General features: G+C 40.1%; 1 protein-coding gene across 6 annotated transcripts in view; it reads left to right on the plus strand.

Moving 5' to 3' along the window:
- Nucleotides 1-15,200, plus strand: part of Fggy (FGGY carbohydrate kinase domain containing) — a 380,313-nt gene that overhangs the window by 28,731 nt on the left and 336,382 nt on the right. For all 6 annotated transcript variants that reach the window (XR_007211617.1, XM_048351429.1, XM_048351432.1 and 3 more), the window contains exons 2-4: nt 60-315; nt 8,588-8,699; nt 11,657-11,808. Coding sequence is in view for 5 of the 6 variants with exons in the window: in XM_048351429.1 (XP_048207386.1) it covers nt 115-315; nt 8,588-8,699; nt 11,657-11,808 (465 nt within the window). In the remaining variant the exon portion in view is untranslated. The remainder of the gene's footprint in view (nt 1-59; nt 316-8,587; nt 8,700-11,656; nt 11,809-15,200) is intronic.

Here is a 15,200-nt window from a genome sequence, read left to right on the forward strand (position 1 = left end):
TAAGGAGGTATGCTCCATTTCATTTCCCCTTTCAGAATGTTCTGTGACTGTCTTTTCAGGTCCACTGGTCGTCAGGTGCGTTCTTTGCTGTTTTATGACAGTCCGAGGATCACAATGTCTGCTGGACAACAAGAGCTAAGCAGCTACTATGTGGGTGTCGATGTGGGAACAGGAAGTGTCCGTGCAGCTGTGGTGGACCAGAGAGGGGTTCTTGTGGCTTTTGCAGACCAGCCAATTAAGAAGTGGGAGCCTCAATTTAACCACCATGAGCAGTCCTCTGAAGACATCTGGGCTGCATGCTGTGTTGTCACAAAGGTATGGACAGAGCTGTGGTGTTTCCCCCTGTGGATGCTCCTACCTGCTCAGTGTTTGTCCTGTGTTCACCTGATACCAGGTGCTCCACTGAACTCACTTGCCAGCCAGAGCTGAGCAGCAGCAGATAGCCTTTGTCTTTCTTTAACATACTGTGATGGAGCTTGATAAACTGCTGAGATCTGCTAAGTGCTATGAGACAAGTACCTATGGCTGGTTCTAACCTTGAGGAGGCTCAGGGATAGAGGCTGCATAATCTTGAGATATGACCAAATGTGGCAGGAGTCCTTGATAATCACAGCTAACACCTAATGTGCCTTTACTGTGGGTAAAATGTGTCAGCATGTATTGCGTAGCTAGATCCTCCAAATATCCCTACTGTTGCTACTCCTGTTTTATTCAAGAGGAAATGAAGAACAAAAAGTGAACTGACTAACCCAAGTTTTTATAGCTTGTATCAGAAGGGGCAGGCCACAACCTAAGCAATTTGACTCCAGAACTGTGTTCTTGTTGACTACCCTGCCTCCCAAATAGACAAATGAAGGAACCACCTTTTGGGCAGGGGGAACAGCATACATAAAGGCACAGAACATAAGCATGTGGTAGGTTCTAAGAAAGTGAGAAATCTGGGTCTAACTGGAGCATTTCTAGTATGTGGTGGCAGGTACTCACTTTGAGTGACCTTGGACTTGATTCTGCCTGCTGGCTTGGGGAAAGGACTTGTTCATATTTCATTTCATTTGTTGGTTCTACTTTAGATGCCCTGTTCAGTAATGACCCACATCCTTTTATCTTTTTTTATACCCTCCCCCCCCCACAACCCCAGAGGGAAAACTAAAGTCCTGAATTCCTTCTTCTCCTCATTCCTAGTTTAGTTCCTTAAATATTCATGAGGTACTTGGTAATTTGCAGATGGACAATTCACCATTCTGTCCCTATCGATCAGTCTGTTTAAATTTTCATGAGCTTTGGGCTGCTGTTAGTGCCCCCTGGAGAAGAAGAAGGCCAAAGGAGGTGGGGTGGGCTACACTGGTACATTATGCAGGAATAAAAGAGGGGTGCATCTCTCTGCTGCCTGTTTAATTTTTCTCTGCTCTCCTCCCCCCTGCTCCTGCCTTGGTGAAAATCTTCTGCTCTTTGCCCTTGGGTCTCCTTTGTTCTTCTAACATATAGCCTTTCTGGCCATTAAGGAGATTGTCAAGGAAAAAAAAAAATATATATATATATATAATCCTCTGATGAAAAGCTACTTTAAAAAAGGTCTCCTGTAAGCTCAGCTTGGTTTAATGGTAGATTTTTAATCATCTCCCAGTGGAGGCTGGTGCTCATCAGTTTGAGTCCTGTGAGCCTCGTAAGTGCTGTGGGCATTTGTCCTCCATGATGCTGTCTCCATATAGCAAACCTGCATAAAGCTCCTGGGTCTTAGGCCATTTCTCTCACATGGAGTATGGAGAGGTGGTCATGCCAGAAGCTGCAGTGTAGGCACAGCTACTTGAAACACCATTGCTGGGGTGAGGGGAAAGGGGGAGGAGCATGTTTAGAGAGGGAGCAGGTCAGACAGCACACATCCTGGAGCCAGACATCAAGGTTGACATCCCACTTACAACACTTCCATTTGTGACCTTGGACAAGTGACTTAATATTTCTTGCCTCAATTTTCCTACCGGTAAAATAGGACTGGCACTACCTGCCTAGGGTTGTGATGATTAAATAAGTTAATGAATAGAAAATACCCTAACAGTACTGAGAAATAATAGCACTTCTTATGGTGCCCATGATAACAAAAATGAGTGGATTCTGGAGGACAATGAATTTCTGAGATAAAATAGGGAAAATAAGAAGCGCATGGGTGAAGCGTGTGATTGTTAGAAGGGACCAGGAGAGAGGGTAATCTAGGTAGGGCTGAACAGTAACATATAGCTTCTATATTCATAGAACAGTTATTAGTTTTTAAGATTGATTCATATCCACTTGATCATCTTTACAAGGAAAGTAACAAAGAGGGCTTCATTCATGTTTTAATAGGTGAGAAGTCAAAACTGAGGGTCACGTTATTCAGGGAATTTCTAAAGTCATTCAGGTGATAAGCTAGGATCCAAATAGGTCAAATCTATGTCTTTTGTTTCCAGAAATGTGACTTTATCTTTTGCCTATATTACTTAAAACATCCCAACTGATATCCTTGCATGTGCTCTTCCTTCTGATCCATACTTCCTTAGCAAGAACGATTTCCTTTTTCCTTCCCTCTACCCTCTCCACGTCTCCGTCTCCTGCCCTCCCTTTCTCTCCCTTCTCCTCCCATCCCCTCTTTTTTTCTGGGGAAGAGGTTCACTATGTAACCCAAGCTGGCCTGGAACTAGTTAGGTGGTTCAGGCTGGCCCGTTACACTCAGTCCTCCAGCTCAATCCCTCTAATGCTGGAATTATAGGTGGGTACTAATGTATCTAATTCTGGAGTTGTGTTGTCTCACATGTCTTGATCATGTCACTCTCTGCTTCCAGTCCTTCAGTGACTTCACATTACTCACTGGAGCCATACCATGGCCTTCAGGGCTCTGCACAGTCTGGGTCTGACCTGCTGCCCAGCTCATCTAATGATGCTTTCCTCAGCTTTCTCTTACAGGTATATCCTCTACCTATAGTGTCAAAAGCCCCAGACTTTTGCAGAATCCTTCAGCTTGTACTATCATCTAGAATATCTGGATCACAGTATTGGCGGAGAGATAAATAGGGCAGGGAGATAAACAAACGCTTGGGGAAGGAAGGTCTCACAGGACTTGGAAGGAGATGGGATTGCAGATTCTTCATTTCTCAGAAGAATGTTGGCACTATGGACATAAGCAGAAGGGTGGAGCTTCCATTTTCTTGCCTAACCATCAAGGAACAAAACTGTACTTAATCTAGGAAGCTGCGTAGGTAATAGTCTAGGACTGGATTTATTCCATTCCAGTTCTAGTAGGTTTAACAAAATTCTGCCTCCAGGGACCTTCTAGGAAAGATGCATCTCACACAAACTATTTTTCTTATTGCTAATCTCACCTCAGGGTCTTTTCCTTGGCTATATCTCTGCCAGGAATATTCTTCCCAGATTCCCACAAGGCCAACTCACACATTTCTCTTCATGCATTACCTGACATATTTCTCTCAAATTCTCCTTTCTAGAAACCACCTTCTCTGTCTCTGGTACTCCTGATCATCCTGCCTAATCCCTTTTGGTACTGTATCATTTGTTTGGTTTGTTTGCTCTTTTCTATCTACATTAAATTTAATCTTCAAATGATCAAGGTTTAAAAAAGAAACTTTACTCCTTTATTTCCCAAATACCCAGAAGAGCACATAGTGTGACCACGGTAGGGGCTTGATGATATTTTCTAAGGACAGGCTGAGTGAGTGAATTGTGCAAGTCCCAGGAAATGAGGGAGCCCTAAAGAAGTAGGAATTACAAAAAATCCATGCATACCCCAAGCAGTCAAAGGCATTCAAATTTATACTTAAGAGTCCTTCACCAGTCACACAGACTTCTACTGCAAGCAAGATTCAGTCCCTGAAGCCCCACGTTTTGACCCTGACTCTAAATAGAACCCAAGATAAAATAAGTGTGCTTCTGACCCTTTCAGTTCTCTAGTTAAGAGAGTTTCTGGGGAATGGCACCTCTCTACCCAATATCAGAACTTGCTGATTTAAAACACATGCAAAACTGCGTTCATTCCCACAGTAAGAACAAAGAAATGCCCAATCCCTTCTCCAAATATTTGTTTGCTGCCTCAGAGCTCTGAGTTGACAGTTCCTAGACATGGACCAGGATATCAAATGAGGCTTCAGAAACCTCCTTCTCTGGAAATTCTTTAGAAGAGCAATGTGCTTTCTCTCTAGCCAGGGAAATTCTTTTGATGCCAAGCTGTTGGACTGAGTTTTCTAGATTGCTTTCTTCTTTCATTATTAAGAATATCAATAAGAATCAAGCCCTAGGGGCCCTCTGGTAGGGTGATCCTAATAGCCATCTTCCTGGGGGAGAGTTGGTGAGGGATGTTGAGGCATAAATAGGCTTCAGCTGTGGGTCAGTAGGAATAGTAACCTTTCCCCAGTAAAGCTGGAGAAGTAATAGGGACTGCCTAACCAAGTCAGAATTAAATTATTTGGTGAGTTCTTTCTGAGTGTTCTGTTTTAGAAGTGGCAAGACCCTGAGCATTTGTGATAGAAAAACTATGATTTGAATATAGAACTGTATACTTTCAGAGGGTCTTTCTAAAATAGGTTAAGAAAACATTTTCCTTGTTCCTACTTGAAAGTTTAGACCCATTATAAATCCTTAAAAAAGATCTGAGTCTGCACAGTTTTCTCTTACTCTTTCCTTTGCCGATGTAGTTATATGACACAAAGAGCATGCTGTGCTTTGTACATAAAAATGTTCCATGAATATAGTTAATAAGATGTTGAGGGGGTTTCTCCTTTTTTGTATTTCCTGCAAAGATATATCAGTTCCATGGTACTTTCAAACCTGTAAATTGTTTGAGCCTCACTTGGGCTGTGTTCTCTATTTTGAGAAAACCAAGGCTCAGAAAGAGAAGGAGACTAGAGCAGAAGTGCCAGTTGTATGACTTTAAGGACAGAAAGGACTCCGGACACCATATCCCATGTCATTGCTTCAGTAGTGTTGCCTGTGGTATAGGGTTTTATTGAGTCATGAACATTTCTCAGCCAGACAGACTGTCTAGACACAAGGGCTATCAAGGCCACATAGCACGTAGAAGTTAAGGCTAGCTCAGTGATTGACTGATGTCCCATGTGTTCAAGGGAGATTTGAAACAATTAACTTCAGGAATAGCTGCTGTTGACTGTATCCTCAATAGGTGTTGAGTCAGTAATACTTTTTCTACCGAATCCTCCTAATAGCAATAGAGATTCAGATATTAAGCGATACTTAGGTTTAGCCAAGGAAACTGGCTATCTGGTTTCCTAATATCAGAGAACTAAGAAGTGGCAGAGGCAGGTTTCAACCTCAGGTGGTTTGTCCACAAAAGCCATGGGTTGATACCAACCTCCAGTGATTTCCAGGGAGAGGAAACTGTGTCTGTTCATGTTTGAGATGGGACCCAGCAAGGCAGGAGAGCAGCCAGAATGACTGGAAGGGATTACTATACTCTGCCCTTAGTCTCAGCACTGGGTGAGCTCAGATTGGAATCCGGAGCTTTGTGACTCATTGTCACATGGCCATGCTGCCTGTCAGGGAATAAGTTTGGCAGATATCTATCTATCTATATCTATCTATCTATCTATCTATCTATCTATCTATCTATCTATCTATGTGTCTGTCTGTCAGATATCTATCTGTCTATCTATCTATCTATATCTTGCTATCAGTCACAGATGGGTCACTAACAAATTTGGTTCCATAGAGGACATGGCTTCTCCATCAGTGAATCTTGTGTGCAAAAGGAAATTCTTGTAAACAAAATCCAGCAAAGACCAGGAGAAACACACAGAAAAACTTCTAACTTTGAATGCTGGCTTATCATCAACTAGTTGTGTGACAAGGGCAAGTTCTTTAAGCTCTCTGTAACTGCAGACTCACCCTTTTCCAGTCATTAATTTATTTATTATAAGATACATATTAAATGTCTTTCTTGTAACACTTATAAGAGAAAAAGGGCTCTGTAGGGTTCAACGAGGCATCTGAAACAGGTGGCACATAGATGTTTATGTCTATTGATAGATTTTAATACCTATTGCTTATATGATTTGAAAGTTAATGCTTTTCTTTATTGGAAATGTCCAACAATTGTGTATAGTAGCTCTTTCTTGAGTAGCATATTAAATAGTAAGAAATGGAACCCTAAGTTATAAGCTTTCCTCCAAAGCGAAAAGAATTGTTTATTTTAAGATAATGGGGACCGTCTCTTTAAGGTTTACTTGTGAGATTTAAAAGATTATTCTATGTTAAGTGGGAAATGTTATAGATCATGATAACTTGCACTTTTTCTAAAAGAGAAACCCCAGAGAAAAATAGAATTATTTAATTTATTATTCTACAACTTTTAAAACTTACAGAAAGAAGTGGAAAAATTCTCCAGATGCACTTCTGTCTTCATTAACAGTGCCGTGCATTCTATTGTAACCTTATTACTCTATCATGAATATTTATCTTTATTAGCTTGACTTGTTTGTAATATTCAAGAGCTTAAGTACAATGTACAAACCATAAAATTCATTTATTGTGAATGTAAAATTTTAATATATTAGTAAGTTTATATGGTTATACAACCTTTACCATAATCCAACTTTAAAGCAATTTTATTATTTCAAAGATACTCTGCTGTGTCTATTAACAGTCTGTCTCCACTGCTAGTTACAGATAACTATCTGCTGTTTGTCTTCATACATTTTTGGACTTTTCTTTTTGGGCTGGCTTTGAATTACAGTGCTCCATGCCTTAGCCTCACCAATATTACATATGAGCCACTGGATGCCTGCTTGAAATTCTTGTAATAAACTCATTCTTGAGCAATGTTTTTTACACTATTCCGAATACTTTCCTTTTTTAAAATTGTAGTACCAGGCTTTGAACTAAAGACCTCACACCCTCAGTAAAACTCATGACTGGCAATCTACTACTTGAACTATGCCTCCTGCCTGTGGAATTACCTTCATAATTTCCCTTTTGATTTGTTAGTTCATAGTACGTAGGAATATAATTGATTTTTAGATTGGAGGTATGGTTCCAGTGGTAGAGCACTAGTCAGTGAGCGACAGATACTGAACTTGAGTTCTGATCTCAGACCAAATACACACACACACACACACACACACACACACACATACACATACACACTAGATTTTCATATCTTACCCCTGAATCCTGTACTCTTACAAAAATTGATTATTTATAGATTCCTGAGGATTTTCTACAAGTGAAATCCCCTTTCAATCTTTGGGTACCTTCATGTAGCCATGGTATACATTGTTTTAAACATTGCAAATTTGGATCATTAATACTTCAGATATTTTTATACCTACTTTCATGACTATTTAGTGTGTGCTATTCTTTAAAAAATGTTTTATTGTTATCAAAGTAATGCTAACTGGTTAACATAAAATTTGTTGGAAATTATTTTATCCTTCTGTGTATTTTTTTAATATATATATATTTTATTATCAAACTGAATTAGAGAGGTTACAGTTTCATACATTAGGCATTGGATACATTTCTTGTACTGTTTGTTACCTCGTCCCTCATTCCCCCCTCCCCCTCCCCCTTTCCCTCCCCCCATGAGTTGTTCAGTTCATTTATACCAAACTGTTTTGCAAGTATTGCTTCGTGTATTCTAAACAAGTTTCTATCATGTTTTTTTTTCTTTAGATATTTGTAAAATTCTCCAGAGAAACTATGTAGGCCTTGACTTAGTTCTTGGTTTGTTTGTCTCAACTATTTTATGTATAAATTTCACTTTTCAAGAAAAATATGCTTCATAGTTTGCCATCTGGCTTTGATCACTTTCCCACAGACCCCAAGCAATTGTTTCTGATAACTTTGTCCACGTTTATAGTTTTATTTTGGTGACGATTTGATGACCTCATCATTCCACTATACCCAGAAGTTGGTCTGCCACGTTTATTTAAGTTTCTGCATAGTACCCCCACCTCATGGATATGCTATAGTTTATTTAACAGAAATAGTTTTTGATATTTTAAAATATATTCTTAGCTGTGCTGATGTAAGTTTAGTTACTTAGTCATATTTTGCTAAGATAGTTTCCAGGATGTGGGATTGCTTGGCCAAGAGGTATGCATATATGTAATTTTAACAGGTACTATAAATTATTTTCCAAAAGCTGTATTCAGTAATTTCATTGCTACAATAATGTTAAGGAAGGTCCATGTTCCCATTTCTTATCATTGCTATAGACTGTTGTTGATCCCTATTTTTGCCAATATAAAAAGCAAAATTTGATACTTTTATTTTCATTGATCTCATTATAGTGAGAAGTATTTTTAGATACTCTAATCATTTATTTTTACTTATTAAGTGACTTTTCATGCATTTTGCTTAATTTCTAGTTTGGCTGGTTGTCTATTTTTCATTAATTTAAAAGATATGCTGGAATGTTTGTGATATTAAACTTTTATCTGACTTAGGTTGCAGATATAATATATATATATATATATATTTCAGTGTCATTCATTTTGTTCTCATTCCAAATTGTCTCCAGGATTTTAAAAGCTGGGTGGTGCAAGTCATGTTTTAGTTTGTGTCATGTAACTTGTATTCTTTTAAACAGAAAGTTGTACAAGGGATGGACTTAAGACGAATTCGTGGACTTGGGTTTGATGCCACATGCTCCCTGGTTGTCCTGGATAAGCACTTTTGTCCTTTACCAGTGAATGCTGAAGGTAGGACCATTTTTCCCTTTTCTGAGGGGTGGAAAACTGGCTGGGGCAGGCTTGGCTGATGAGAGCTCAAAGGGCCCACATGAGATTTGGAGGTGGAGTGTGGCATCCAGATATGACACCCCATAGTTTAGAAGACTGTGTAGTAATTCGTAGCGTTGGGGGATGTGCTAGGAGCCTGAGAGTAACAGTAGAGAGCCTGGTGAAGGCAAGACACTGGGTTATTAGCTCCAAGTGAGTGGCCTTGAAACAGATTTGTGGTTTGGATGTTTCCTTGGGAAGGCAATATCAGTATTTGTGGTTGCTTTGTACATAGAGCTCTTATACCATGTTCATTTAAGTGGATGAGCCAAGTCCATGTAAAAGATACAGGGCAAAACAGGACCATGAATCACACAGAAACTGGAAACAGATGGCCTCTATTCTCAATAGCCATTCCATAAGACATGGGCCAAGTCTAAGAAAAATGATAGCACGTGTAAAGATGCACTCTTACTGATATTTGATCCTGCAATATGTGCAAGACATCAGGGAGTGGTAGAGATTGTGATATACTGGAAATCCCATGTTTTGTATAAAAGTGGACTGGCTCCAGGCATTGTCTTTCAGCAGTTGCAAAGATAGCTGTTCTAAGCAAATTTCAGGCTAGATTCGTGTTAAGAATCCTTGGTGGTGGCCAGTGCTGTAGACGCCCCATTCTTCTTAGTCTCTATGCCATAATAAGATATATTGTGATACACTGGAATTGAAGCCACATGGGGTAAGATTTTGGCTCTACTGTTGCTGAGCTATAACACTCTAGGTGAGTCAATTCACTTCTACGTGTGTCTCGGTTTTCTCTGGAACAGAGAAACGTGACTTTGCTGTGAAGAGTGAGCACTTCACACCTAAAAATTCAAGAAAATCTCTCCTGTCAGACTGGAAACTCTTCCAGTTAAAGAAATATGTTCTATTTACTTTTGTGGACCTAATGTGTGGCATGTGAGCCAGGCGCAAGTGGCTCAGGCTTCCTAGCTATTCAGTAAGGTGAGATCTGAATGAGGATCATAGTTCAAAGCCAGCCTGATTAAGAAACTCTGTGGGACTCTTATCTCCAATTAACTAAAAGAAAATCCTGAAATGCAGCTGTGGCTCTAATAGTAGAGTGCTAATCTTGAGCAAAATAGCTTGGGGACAACACCTAGGCCCTGAGTTCAAGCCCCAGGATCAGCACACACACACATAAAAAAATGGTGTGTGCTGAAAATGATACAGATTGATGAATACCTAGAGTCCAGCGATACCCACAAACATGCACAATGATGCACACACTCACCCCCCCTTTTCTTGACACATTTATTACCTCCTACTGTGTGCTAAGTAAGCCCCATATTATGAAGTACTAGGCTTCAAAAATGAATCCAAATGGCCTTTGTCTCCAGAGGCTTGAGAGCAGAGACCTGTGAAGTGGTGTGAAGTGGTGCTCAATAACAGCAAGTGCTCTAGTTAGGAGTATGGTGGGCACACTGACATCTTAGGGAGGCTGATCACACTTCCTCTATTGGTTTTATTTAAGTAAAGATTGGATGAGTATCCGATAGGGATGCTGTAGAGAAAGGTTGATTTGGGGTTGAAATTCATATGTTAAGAGTCCACACTATTCTGATCTGCTAAAATACATGGTTTCTTTTTAACTCTTGCTGTGCATTAGTATCAAATGAAGATCTTTAAAAAAAATTGACATTCCTGTGGCTTATTGACCCCCCCCCCCCCCGCTAGCTCCCTGTAGTAAACTGATTTATATTCAGTTGGCTTGAAGTTGGACTAGGGTATCAGAGTTTAAAGCCTCCTCTGAAATTCTGGTATATGAAATGTCATTGGCACGTGTGAATGGACAGTTAAAATACTGGGAACCCACACTTGAAGTGGAGAGAGAATGTTGTTAAACCCACCTAAGTACACACACATCCTCTCTGGATGCCACCTCTTTTCTCACTGCAGGTAGAATTGCCAACCGTTAACAGGTAGTCTTTTAAAAGGGGAGTAGGTTGCTACTCTAATTAAACGTGTTGAAATATCTCTGTCCTACCTAAAAGGTTGAAATGTAGCCATTCATCAGCTACATCCACCTGCAGGGGCCCCTCACCAGTGTCTTCATGTCAACAGATTGTATTAAGGTTAGATTTTTATCTGAGGTAGATTATCATATGTGGGAAAATGAAATTAGATTGTAAAAAAGTGTTTGCCATGTTCTTGAAAGACTGTGTCTTCCTGCATGGCAGGGACAAACTCTTGGTTGCTTAGGTGGAGTAATTGTGAGAAGCAGAGAGTGGGGTTAGGAAGATGATCAATAACCCCCATCACCACTAACCCCAAGCCCACAAGACTGGCAAAATGGCATCTTTAGATGCTAACCAAAAAGTTAAAAACCAAAGCAAATTAAGTATTACCACTGCAGAACACTTATTACTGTGGGACAGAATAATCTCATTGTTGGCCTCTTCTTTGATCCATCTTGCTTTGAATGTCAGAAAGGCCCCTGTGATGGTAAATGCGGTGACTTTTCCCCACCCAGTCCATTAAACTCAGAACCCAATTCTAGTCACATCATTCCACCAAGGGAGTTCTTAGAGAAAAGGGACCAAGGTTGATATATAGAACTTGGGAGGAAGTTAGGACCTAGGCTGTTCTGTGCAGTAAGACTCTAGTATTTAAATATTTATTAGTAATTTTGTGGTTTTAGCATTGACTTTTAACCCAGGGCTTGTGGTCAAGGAATGCATCACTAGAAGGGACATGCAAGGTTTGGATGCAGAATATTCATAGCCTTGCTGGTGTTCTTTCACCTTGTCTATTCTTCCTAGGTGAAATGACAGTACACGTTGCCCACTGCGCTGTCTTGAGAACTTGTAACTGGCCTTTTGAACTAGAAGAAAAAGAATACATCTCTGTTCTTCTCTCTCTGTCATTTTTGATTCTAGGGAATTCTCATCGAAATGTCATCATGTGGCTGGACCACCGAGCAGTCAGTCAGGTCCGTAGGATCAACGAGACTAAACACTGTGTTCTCCAGTATGTGGGAGGAGTGATGTCTGTGGAGATGCAGGCCCCCAAACTCCTGTGGTTGAAAGAGGTGAGCACAAGGGTCAAGAGAGAGTGCTAACAATGTAGATGCTTCCATTTATCTCAGAATCATAATTCACCATAAAGTCGATAGTGTCCCCCCCCCCCCCCACACACACCTTAGGAAAGTTGGTTCTATCTCATTGATTATTTAAATCACTCCTAGTTTTATGTTTTATAGTGCTAGGACCTATGATAAGTGTTTTATACAACCATCCACTAAAACAGTTTTCTTATTCTCATCTCTCCCTTCCTCTTTTCTTCATTTCTTTCCACAGGATACTGCTCTGTAGCCCAGGGTAGATTTGAATTTAGGATTCTGCCTCAGCTTAAGCCTCCTGAGTGGTGGGATTACAGGAATTGCTCTATTTTCTCCCTTCCTCCCTTCCTTCCTTCCTTCCTTCCTTCCTTCCTTCCTTCCTTCCTTCCTTCCTTCCTTCCTTCCTTCCTTCCTCCTCTTCCCTCCCTCCCTCCCTTCTTTCCTTCCTTCTTTCCTTCCTTCTTTCTTCCTTCCTTCCTTCCTTCCTTCCTTCCTTCCTTCCTTCCTTCCTTCCTTCCTTCCTTCCTTCCTTCCTTCCTTCCTTCCTTCCTTCCTTCCTTCCTTCCTTCCTCTGTTTCTTCTTTCTCTTCATTCCTTTCATTCTTTTTTCTCTCTCTTTTTTTTTAAGGGAGGGTGTCTTTTCTGTGGACAATAAATTAAAGCTTATTGAAGGAAAGTAACTCAACTTTAGTGATACAAGTATGTCAGAGTAGGGATTTGAACCTAGGACTACTAGCTGGCTCAAAAATCAATTCTCCTAATAACATCTAACACTCAGCTGAAGTTGAGAGAGGTTAATTACCATCCCAATTAGAAAGTGGCAGAGCTGGGATTTAAGTCTAGTTTTTCTGACCAGAGCTTATATATATATATATATATATATATATATATATATATATATATATATGGCCCTCAAATGATTAATCTTTGGCCTTGTTGACATTTTAAGATATCTCTTTCTCATTTTACCTGCCCCCACGTTTCCACGTCCTTGAGTGATACGGTGATTGCTGGTCAAAGCTCTTGCAGGTGGTTCTCATTTCCAGATGTTAGGACTCCTTTATGAAGTGTGGAGAATGGTGATGTCAGCTTAATGGTTCCCATTAGAGATGGATGTGTGAGAAAGTTCAAGTCCTTTGGGAACCTCGGGGACTTGAAAACCCTTTAGGTGGTCTGAGGAATAGAGAATCCATCTGATGAACAGGACCCGATATGATTCATTTACTGGCTTTGGGGTTTCAGATGGGCTGAATCATCAGTTACTCAGGCTACATATGGACGTGGAGGACTTACAGGTGCTTGGGAAGGTTGCCCCCAGGATTTTTCACCATGGGGGAGGAGGGAGGAGAAAGAGAACTTCATTAATCAAAGCAGGCGGGGCTTGCTATCTATCTTCTAAGTCTTAATCTGCAGAAAGGCTTCTGTCGTTGATGAGTTTAGAGTCAGCTTCTTAAGAGTGAAGGGTTTTGAGAGTTTAATTCTGACATTGCTCTCAACAATGATGTGCTTTAGGCCCAATACTTTTTGTCTCAGGCTTTATTTTGCCACCTAAAAACTTCTAGTTAGAGTTGGATTAGATTAGTTTCAAAAATTTGAATGAAAGAAATTGGAATACAGACTACTCTGTACTGTCTTCCGGGCCCTGTTGTATTTTTTTTTAATAGGTATTCATTGACTTAGTTCCCATGGGGTCTGTCTGTGGACTGCACAGGGCACTGAGGGTGAGAAAGAGGACATTTGACTTACCCAGACACGGAAGTCTTTTCTTCTCTCCCCCTACCATTTATATACACACATACACACACACATATATGTATATACATGCATAGTATATATGTGTATTTATGCATGTATATTTATGTATGTGTGTATGTGTTTAAAAGGGCCACAATGAAACCTATTGTTTTGTAAAAGTAATATACATTAGTAAAGAAAAAATTAAGACCAAAGGTTTGGCACTGTACTAGTAATTTCTAATCCTCTTGAAAATTTTTATATTGTAGTAAGAACAGCAAAAAATACCTCTTTATATTTTTCTTACACAAGATCCCAGGAAAAAATTATTTGTATAACTTCTGTTAATCACTTTATTAGTGTTTCAGGTTTTTACCTGTAAGTGAAAATAATGAGTGAGGGAGCAAATTTCCAGTTTTGTTCCATAAGTGTACTTTGTACTATAGACATAAATGCTCATATGGGGGCGGGGTGGGTGGATAAATCCTATCTACCATGCTCTGGATCTCAGGTTGTTGGCATTATATACTCCGCCATCTTTCAATCCCTCCATAAAATTGTTTGGGAGTAGGAACAGGAATAGTGCAGTCGTGATCTCATAGTATATCTTCTATATGCTTTTGTTTTTCTTTAGTGAAGAACACCACTGGAAGAAATGGGTTGGATGTATCCCTTTGAATGGTAACACAGAGGAGGAGTTATACTGACTTAGGCAAAGAGTATTTGCAGAATCATGGATTCATATCAGAGCTGTGTTGACCCCTGCTGTGTAGCCAGCTTGGTTACATGTCTCAGGAGATCTTTGTGTACATCCAGCATGACCCTTTCACATGCTTTCCACTTTGCACTCAAGAACAATCTGTGCTAAATGAAGCCTAGAGGAAATAATTAATTTCTAGATTACATGGCAATATTTGTGATCTCCAAAGAGCAGCTTATATTTACTTATTTTTAAAAGTCAATTCTATTTTAGAATTTTCTTAGGTTCTGAACATTGTCTTTTGGTTTCTTCAAGTACATGAAGGTGAGCCTCAAGTACTTGAAGATGAGCCTCAAATTCACTTTTTGTTTTGGCTTTGTTTGGTAAGCTTGTACAGCTTACCAAATTCCTGCTGAGAATCTTTTTGGTGTATGATTACTGTAAGGTCCACCTCCAGGAGGGCTTTATGCAGATGCCCCCCACCTGTGTTACTCTGTGCCCCTGTACCTGTGTTACCTAGGTAATTGGCACACCTGGAGGCATTTACCTCCCTCTTCTCTGAGATCAGATCCAATCCACCTGGTCATACCTCCTGCCTTTCCCTACATAATCCGGCTCAACATGAGTCCCTGCTCTTTCTTTTTCTCTTTCTTTCCTCTTTCCTTTCCTCTTTGTTTTTATCTTGCTTTTCTTTTCTCTCTTACTCTCTTTCTTTCTTTTTCTCTACTCTTCTTCCTTCCCCTCTGTCTCCCCATGCCTCCATCTTATGCAGGCCTCAGTTTGTTCTCCCCCCAATAAACTATTTTCTGCCTGAACCATGTGGTGAGTTTCCTTTCTGGCGAACCTTACAATTACAAATTCAGAATTCTTAGAATCAGCTTTAATATTCCTGAAAGCTGACTGGGTTGGCTGATATAGCATCCCCTAG

This window comes from Perognathus longimembris, chromosome 7 (genome assembly GCF_023159225.1).
Source record: "Perognathus longimembris pacificus isolate PPM17 chromosome 7, ASM2315922v1, whole genome shotgun sequence".
In the NCBI taxonomy this organism is placed as follows: Eukaryota; Metazoa; Chordata; class Mammalia; order Rodentia; family Heteromyidae; genus Perognathus; species Perognathus longimembris.